We start from the raw sequence: 9,850 nt of genomic DNA, 5'->3' as shown, positions 1-9,850 counted from the left end.
CATGTTAAAAAGGCACCGTTTTAAAGCAGAAATAAACATGTTTAACCTCTATACTTAAGATCCTACAACTGTGCGGCAGGTGCATTATTATATAACTCCGCCGTTATATGAAGGCTTGAAGTTCAGCGGTGAGTGATTGCACCACTAATCACCCCTAATGTTGATGATGTTGAGGAAAAGGTCATGGTGTGGGTTCACATAAGTACACCACGTGAAACCACAACTTGACATTTTCACGTTTTCTTTTCTGGATTAAACAAACTAAATACATACACAGTTCATTTATGAGCTTTAAAAAGGTGCTGCTAGTATAGCTTCATATGGTAGCTTCATGTTTACCTACATATCAATCTTCTTATTAGGCTGGTTCGGGATCAGTTCCAGAGGGCAACATCCTTTAATCATGTCCGTGGCTTGCATATTTATGTTGTGATATTTTATTCTGTATGTGTTCTGCACAACACCATATATATATATATATAAAATAATATATATATATATATATATATAAATATACATTTATATATATATACATATACATCGGTATATATATATATTTATTTATATATATTTATATATATATAATAAATGTGATGATATAATATATATATATATATATATATATATATATATATATATATACATCCCCGCGACCCGAATGAGAATAAGCGGTATGGATAATTGAATGCAATATGTATATATCATCACATTTAGAAAAAAAAACCTCCAGACATTTCCCCCCCCCCCACACCTCCTCCCCTCCCCTCGATATTTGTGCATCCCTGCATTGTTAATAATAAAGAACGCCCCCCAAAAAATATTCATGAAAGCAATAAAGAGTGTCCAGACATTTCATTATACCAATTTTAGTGCGTCATAACTCAAAAGTGGTTTGCTCGGAGGAGGAGAGGGGATGGAGAGCCCGTCTCAGAGTCGCTCTGTGTGGAGGCTATTGGTGCTAGCGAGAGATAACAGCAATGGAGAGATGAACGCATCACATACGAGAACAATAACAAACATATTTACACCGAAAGCATGCGGACAGACACACTTCCCTCTGTGTGCACTTCATATTCATGAGCTCGTTCACTATTTGCAAACAATCGTGGATTTTTTCTCTCGACGCCGTCAAACTGCCAGCTCGAGATTTCATCAGGCGAGATGAAGCGTTGCGGTTTTTCTTTGCTGTTGCTGTGTGTGCGGTTTTTATGTTTTAATATCAAGTGGATATGAAGTCTGAAAATGAGGGGAACAATAAGAGAGAGAGAGAGAGGAAGAGAGAGAGAGCAAGAGAGAGGTGGACGACCATATATTTATGCCCTCCATAATTTTTTGCTGACCTGGTGTGTTCACAAGAAAATGACCAACATGATGCCAGAATGAACGGCAGGGTCAGGTCTCATCGTGACTAAGATCGTAATATAAATATATATATAAATATAAATATATATAAATATATATATAAACATATATAAATATATATATAAAAAAACATATAAATATATGCATAAATATATAAATAAATACATATATAAATATATAAATATATACATATATAAATATATATATATATATAAAATGCTGAGATGCTCCTGTCTCTGTGTTGGAGTTTCCCCGGAGGCGGGGCTTAGACAGCTCCTTCACACAGACGGACACAGTGAGCCAGGTGATGTCAGGATGAAGTCGAGGCGAACAGGTGTTCTCCCGACGGTGACCGTCTGCCCGGAAACTTAAAAAAATAAAATAACAACAATAAAAGTCAGAATGAAGAAGAAAGAGAGACGAGAAAATGATGTTTTCTTCTCCGAGTTGACACGATCATATTAATTAATGGATGAGCTTTGACAACGTGAGAGCAACTACCTTCACACACACACACACACACACACACACACACAGGTTCACGAACACACGGACGGTCTTGCGGGAGTTGAACTAATAACCTGGAGGTAATTAGTCTGTCTCCTCAGCCGCCAGCGTCTGTTAACCTCCGTGACCCGTTGATAGTAAGCTAACGAGAATGTCAGTCACACACACACACACACACACAGACGACAGAACCCTTCCGCTGGCCCGTTTGTTTTTGCTTCCTCACTCTGAGTTTGACCTCTGGCGCTGTATAATTCAGAAGGATGCGGACTCATGTTCTACCTCTCCGCCACACACGCAAGTGTATTAATATATCACAAGTGCCTTTTCATAAATATATTATGCAAGTACCTAATAATATATATTATAGATAGTGTTCTCTCTCGCGGCGGCCGTAATGAGGCTGTGTGGGTCGGAGTGTGGGATGCAGCGCGTGCCTGGCATGTTTTAAACCGGAGCGCCGGGAGACTAATGCAGTGATCACAGGTTACCGATTTACAGATATGGATCATATTTGGTTCAGAGGGCGTCCGACCCCGGAGAGAACATGACTCCTGACCCCGGAGAGAACATGACTCCTGACCCCAGAGAGAACATGACTCCTGACCCCGGAGAGAACATGACTCCTGACCCCAGAGAGAACATGACTCCTGACCCCGGAGAGAACATGACTCCTGACCCCGGAGAGAACATGACTCCTGACCCCGGAGAGAACATGACTCCTGACCCCAGAGAGAACATGACTCCTGACCCCGGAGAGAACATGACTCCTGACCCCAGAGAGAACTTGACTCCTGACCCCGGAGAGAACATGACTCCTGACCCCGGAGAGAACATGACTCCTGACCCCGGAGAGAACATGACTCCTGACCCCAGAGAGAACATGACTCCTGACCCCAGAGAGAACATGACTCCTGACCCCAGAGAGAACATGACTCCTGACCCCAGAGAGAACATGACTCCTGACCCCAGAGAGAACATGACTCCTGACCCCAGAGAGAACATGACTCCTGACCCTGGAGAGAACATGACTCCTGACCCCAGAGAGAACATGACTCCTGACCCCAGAGAGAACATGACTCCTGACCCCGGAGAGAACATGACTCCTGACCACGGAGAGAACATGACTCCTGACCCCGGAGAGAACATGACTCCTGACCCCGGAGAGAACATGACTCCTGACCCCAGAGAGAACATGACTCCTGACCCCGGAGAGAACATGACTCCTGACCCCAGAGAGAACTTGACTCCTGACCCCGGAGAGAACATGACTCCTGATCCCGGAGAGAACATGACTCCTGACCCCGGAGAGAACATGACTCCTGACCCCAGAGAGAACATGACTCCTGACCCCAGAGAGAACATGACTCCTGACCCCAGAGAGAACATGACTCCTGACCCCGGAGAGAACATGACTCCTGACCCCAGAGAGAACATGACTCCTGACCCTGGAGAGAACATGACTCCTGACCCCGGAGAGAACATGACTCCTGACCCCGGAGAGAACATGACTCCTGACCCCAGAGAGAACATGACTCCTGACCCCAGAGAGAACATGACTCCTGACCCCAGAGAGAACATGACTCCTGACCCCAGAGAGAACATGACTCCTGACCTCGGAGAGAACATGACTCCTGACCAAGGAGAGAACATGACTCCTGACCCTGGAGAGAACATGACTCCTGACCCCGGAGAGAACATGACTCCTGACCCCAGAGAGAACATGACTCCTGACCCCAGAGAGAACATGACTCCTGACCCCAGAGAGAACATGACTCCTGACCCCAGAGAGAACATGACTCCTGACCCCGGAGAGAACATGACTCCTGACCCCGGAGAGAACATGACTCCTGACCCCAGAGAGAACATGACTCCTGACCCCAGAGAGAACATGACTCCTGACCCCAGAGAGAACATGACTCCTGACCCCAGAGAGAACATGACTCCTGACCCCGGAGAGAACATGACTCCTGACCCCAGAGAGAACATGACTCCTGACCCCAGAGAGAACATGACTCCTGACCCCGGAGAGAACATGACTCCTGACCCCGGAGAGAACATGACTCCTACTGGGAACGAGCAGTCATCTCATCACACAACTGCTGGAGTTAGTTCATTAATGCTTTCTCTGTGTCCTAAATGACATGTGTGCTGTTTATAGTCAATGGTGTTTTCTTCTGCTCGATCCCGTCAATCGCGTCTAAGAGACGGCTCGCCGTGGACCGTCTGTTTTGATTTCCCAATTGATTTCAGCACAACAACAACAACAACAGGCAGTCATTATGGGGCCTAATCACGAAAGAGGAAAACAATCCACGCGTCGTTGGATCGATGTCGCCCCCCCCCCCGCTCCGTATTCCACAAGATACATCGGGAAAAATGATATCGAAGCGCTGTGAAATCGGTGAGTAACTTGAGACGGTGTTCGTATGTCAGCGTTCATCCACATGTTGACCAACGGGTTTCCAGGACTTTCAAATTTGACTTTAAACCAAATTTCCGTGACCAAACATTTTGTGAAATCTCGGTGTAGACATGAAAAAGTGAGAAAATGTCGCATTTAAACTAACAATGAGAATTCCATAGCATACAGTAAAACCTTAAACAACAGAAATGAATGAGAGGCAATAGTTTGATTAAAAGAATAAATATTTATATAAATGTTTATTCTTTTAATCAAACTATTGTTCTATATTGACCGTAAACTTGCGCCGCGAGTATGAGAGCGTACGCCGGCTTATATTTTGAGCGTCTTTGTTTTAAAAACATATTAATTATTTAAAACTCACATGTGAATACAACTAATTTCCATGACTTTTCCAAAACTTTTGGGACTTTTCCAGGCCTGAAAAAAACCATTTTAAAATCCCATGACTTTTCCAGGTTTTCCATGACCGTATGAACACATTGAGCGCCTTGAAAGGCGCCTTATAAATAAAATGTTTATTATTTATTATTATTATTCTGTAGTGTCGCTCTGGCTTGTTTATGACTCTTAAGACCAATCACAATCGTCTTCCTCAATGTAGGAACAAATACATGGATCATGGTGGAGATGGCACAAGGGGAGGGGAATGCCGGTGGAAAGCCGGCAGCCAATAGGAGCGCAGCAGAGTCAGATATGAACGGCGTCTCTTTGCACTCACATGACTTCGAGGCGCGCGGAGCGAGAGTCGTTGCCCGACTGCGACGTCACGGTACAGGTGTAATCCCCGATGTCACCTGACCACGTCTGGCCAATGGTGAGAGAGCCCCGGCGTATGGACACCCGGCCCCCGTTGGTGGGCCGGACCAGCACGCCACCTCGATCCCACCGGAAGCTGCGACAGAGGAGGAGGAAATGCGTGGGCTGATTGTGTTGACAACGCGCACGAGAGTAAACACGCAGAGAGACGAGCCGCTACCTGATGTTGACCCGGGGGTCATGTGTGGCATTGCAGTCCAGTGTGGCGGTGGTTCCTTTGATGACACGCTGGTCTGTGGGAGGCACGGAGATGACTGTACGGGCTGCAACAAACAAACAAACAAACAAACAGTAAGAAAAGTAAACAAAGAGAAGAGGTGGAGCGGTGACATAGATTCAATGTTAAGTTTACTGTTCTCATATTTACACAACACAGTTGGCATACATCTAAATAAATGATGCTTCAGAATACTGAACATCTATAGTCTGACTGCTCTATATTATTGAAGCTACACGCACACAAGCAGGGTTCCTCTCTCACACACACACACACACACGGAGCCAAACACTTAAAATGTGGGAAACTGCCTCGTCCGTCATGTTTCTCCGTGCTCTGTTGGACTCGTTGGCGTTTCACGAGTTTTACAGCCGAAAGAGAACCAGTGAGAAATGGATGCAGAGAAGAAGAGCATCTGTTACGCCAGGAAGTCGGTTATTTAAGTATATTTGGGATGTGACCGGGCCTCCAATAGATGGGTAGATTTTTTATAATCATAATAATTCAACAGTATTCAATCTGAAGCTGTCACAATGTGTGTATATATATATATATATATATATATATATATAAATACATATATATATATATATATATGGCTGATTTATATATATACAAAATAAATATATATATGTACTGTATATATATATTTATATATAAATAAATCAGTGTGTATACCTGTGTGTATATTTATATATATATATATACACACACATACATATACAGGACTGTCTCAGAAAATTAGAATATTGTGATAAAGTTCTTTATTTTCTGTAATGCAATTAAAAAATATTAAATATTAAAAGAATAAAAGGCTTGCAATATTTCAGTTGATTTGTAATGAATCCAGAATGCATGACATTTTTGTTTTTTTAATTGCATTACAGAAAATAAAGAACTTTATCACAATATTCTAATTTTCTGAGACAGTCCTGTATATACATATATATATACATACACACACAAATATATATATATATATATATATATGTATATATAAATATAACTCTGTGTGTGTGTGTATGTATATACAGGACTGTCTCAGAAAATTAGAATATTGTGATGAAGTTCTTTATTTTCTGTAATGCAATTAAAAAAACAAAAATGTCATGCATTCTGGATTCATTACAAATCAACTGAAATATTGCAAGCCTTTTATTCTTTTAATATTGCTGATTATGGCTTACAGCTTAAGAAAACTCTAAAATCCTATCTCATAAAATTTTAATATTTCCTCAGACCAAGTAAAAAAAAAGATTTATAACAGCTGAGTGTTTGTCAAGGCTCAGGAAACCCTTGCAGGTGTTTCGAGTTAATTAGACAATTCAAGTGATTTGTTTAATACCCTACTAGTATACTTTTTCATGATATTCTAATATTTAGAGATAGGATATTTGAGTTTTCTTAAGCTGTAAGCCATAATCAGCAATATTAAAAGAATAAAAGGCTTGCAATATTTCAGTTGATTTGTAATGAATCCAGAATGCATGACATTTTTGTTTTTTTAATTGCATTGCAGAAAATAAAGAACTTCATCACAATATTCTAATTTTCTGAGACAGTCCTGTATATAAATAAGTCAGCCAAGAGATAAGTTTACCAGCTAATCAATTATTCTCGAACCCGGCCAATCAGATGACGACTGCATCAATAACCAATCACACTGCTGTTCACCCGCCTGGGCTAACGTGACTGGACATCTATACGGATAAATAAGTGTTCCATCGTCTGTTTGAGTCTGTTGAGCAAACGTCTGTTGAGCCGCTTGCTGTATTGTTGTGTGTGTGTGTGCGTCTTACTCCAGACGGTGAGCGTGGAGGTGGCGTTGACGGTTCCCTCGGAGTTGGAGGCGACGCATGTGTACTCTCCTGAATCCTGGAAGCTGACCGGCTGGATCTGCAGACCGCCCGACTGCAGCAGCGTGAACCGGGGCACCTGCACCGAGCCGCTCGCTAACACCTGGGCTCCTGGAGGGAGGAGAACGCCACACACGACGGCCTCGGGGTCAACGGACGCCATGAAGAACATCCAGCAGGCGTGCGATCACCAAATGCATCGCCGATGGCAGAGGACGTGTGTGTGTGTGTGTGTGTGTTCTCGGCTACCTTTCCTCCAGGTGATGGCGGGCTTGGGAGCGCCGTCGGTCTGGCACGCGAACACGGCCGCGGTCCCGTCGGTCACCGTTTGGTCGAAGGGAGGGGAGGTCAGCGCGGGGTGCACGCCTGCAGGAGGACAGAGGAAGGGAGTCATTTAAGCCTCCTGGCTTGCTGGTGACGCGCCGGCGTGTTTGACAATGTTTACGTTTTTTTAAAACATTCATTTCTCCGCGACAATACGGGACATTAAAACGTTTAAACTTGCAGAGATATGAGGATTTAAAATGTGTTTTTCTTAAATTTCGTTAATTTTTCATTCAAATCAAACTATTTAGACCGAATTAGTTTTTATACTATTTTTTTCGTGTCATTTAATCCTCCCGGGGGTTGCGACGCGCCGGCGTGTTTGACAATATTTACGTTTTTCAAAAACATTAATTTCTCCGCGATAGTACGGGACATAAATATGTTTAAACTTCTAAAAATAGGAAGTAAAAAAAATTGGAACTTCAATTTTCAGCCTTAGGGCCATATTATGTCTTTACACTTGTGCCTGAGGACAATTGAGCCTCATTATATAGAGAGCTGAGATTTTGGATGTCAAACACATGGGTGTGTGTCATATCGCAAGTGTCTTTTAAAAGGTGATCTGAAGACATTGTGTAAAATCTATAACATTTTGGGATTTTTTTCCACCCCCAGGACTTTTCCGTGCCTGGAAATAACCATTTACAAAATTCCACGACTTTTCCAGAAACACACTCACTCGACACGAGGAGTTGCGCGTGCGCCTGAGCTTCTCCGGCGGCGTTGCGAGCGAAGCACTGGAACACGCCTCCGTCTCCCGGCTGCACGCGGCGCACCGTCAGCCCGGAGGCCGAGGCGACCTTGTAGCGCGGGTTGGCCAGCTTGGACAGCGGCACGGCGTCCTTGTACCACTCGATCCGGGGCGGGGGCACGCCTGCACACACACACACACGCACACACACACACACACACACACACACACACACACACACCAGAGAGGGAGAACATTACATCAGATTAGATTAGATAATCCTTTATTAGTCCCACAGTGGGGACATTTCAGGATCACAGCAGCGGTGCACATTAATAAAAAATAAAAATAAAACACAAAACATAATAACAATACTAAATACTAATACTAAAATACTAAATATACAGAGGAAACAAAATCTATACAAAATATATACACAATATATGACTCTTTTTTTGTGTGTGTGTATTTTATTCAGCCAATCATTGCAATACAATACAATATTATTATATATAATATACAAAACAGAAAGACTGAAAAGGTATAGATAGAAGCAAAAATGCTTATATATTCCTATCCTAAATTATTATTATCAAATAAATCAGATAATTAATATAAAATATAGAAAAAGAATAAAGAAAAAATATATACATATACACACATATATACAGTATATATATATATATATATATATATATATATATACTTACAGACATCTCCCATATACATACGTTTTAATCTTATAACTTTAATCTTATAATTTATAACTCTCAAAAATAGTTAATCCTATAAATAATCCTTTTGAAAACCAAAAAAGAGTTGATTGGTGTGACAACCGACTGACCTCACTCTCTGAATCTCTCCGTTATCTACGGTCTCCCTATAAATATGCATGTGGGCATAATTAGTGCTAATAATATATTGATCGGAGGGTAAAAGGTGTCAGGAGGGGGCCAGCAACACATTCTAAATAAAAGATGTGGGCATATGTGTCCCTGGTATCGGGCTGCCACCTGTCTGACTGACATGCCAGATATGACAGTGAGGCTGCTCGTGCAATTATTCTCAACTCTGCACACCTGTGTGTGTGTGTGTGTGTGTGTGTGTGTGTGTGTGAGATGAATTCCACCCTTTCCCTCAATCTGCTGGCTTTCACAGACATGCGTGAAGCATCCCGCCTCGTCTCACTCTGTCACTCTGCGCTGCGCTCGTCTCCTCCTCCTCCTCCTCCTCCTCCTCCATCTCCATCCATCCCTCCTTACCCTCAGGCCTCGGCTATTTAATTACACTGCCGCTGTATCAGATTACCGAGGAGGCGCACACTCGCTCAGTGTGTGTGTTTGTGAGAGAGAGAGAGAGAGAGAGAGGGAGGGTACGTTGCAGTTTTTTTAGACCGTGTCCACCTCTACTCATGTGCATGTTTTCATTGAAAACCATTTAAAAACAAGAGGCGTGAACACCGGAGCAGCACACACACCTCGATTGAGACCGAGCCTCAGCGTCCCGAGGTCACCGTGACCCACTGAGGGCATTCTGAAGTGTGACATCACAAACAGAGAGCATGATGGGAGACGCTGGGGGGCTCCTCCGAGACCCCGTTGAATGAGACCTTTGTGTCTCGCCTCTCTCGGGGTGAGGCCACGCCC

General features: G+C 43.0%; 1 protein-coding gene across 4 annotated transcripts in view; it reads right to left on the bottom strand.

Annotated features, from left to right (window-relative positions):
* Positions 1-9,850, bottom strand: part of LOC130189744 (protein sidekick-1-like) — a 242,497-nt gene that overhangs the window by 67,160 nt on the left and 165,487 nt on the right. For all 4 annotated transcript variants that reach the window (XM_056408677.1, XM_056408673.1, XM_056408675.1 and 1 more), the window contains 5 exons: positions 8,193-8,387; positions 7,436-7,552; positions 7,130-7,297; positions 5,274-5,376; positions 5,016-5,189 (listed from right to left, as the gene is read on the bottom strand). In XM_056408677.1, coding sequence (XP_056264652.1) covers positions 5,016-5,189; positions 5,274-5,376; positions 7,130-7,297; positions 7,436-7,552; positions 8,193-8,387 — 757 coding nt within the window. The remainder of the gene's footprint in view (positions 1-5,015; positions 5,190-5,273; positions 5,377-7,129; positions 7,298-7,435; positions 7,553-8,192; positions 8,388-9,850) is intronic.

This window comes from Pseudoliparis swirei, chromosome 24 (genome assembly GCF_029220125.1).
Source record: "Pseudoliparis swirei isolate HS2019 ecotype Mariana Trench chromosome 24, NWPU_hadal_v1, whole genome shotgun sequence".
In the NCBI taxonomy this organism is placed as follows: domain Eukaryota; kingdom Metazoa; phylum Chordata; class Actinopteri; order Perciformes; family Liparidae; genus Pseudoliparis; species Pseudoliparis swirei.
The sequence above is the reverse complement of the archived record's forward strand: the minus strand, read 5'-3'. Positions and strand labels throughout refer to the sequence as shown.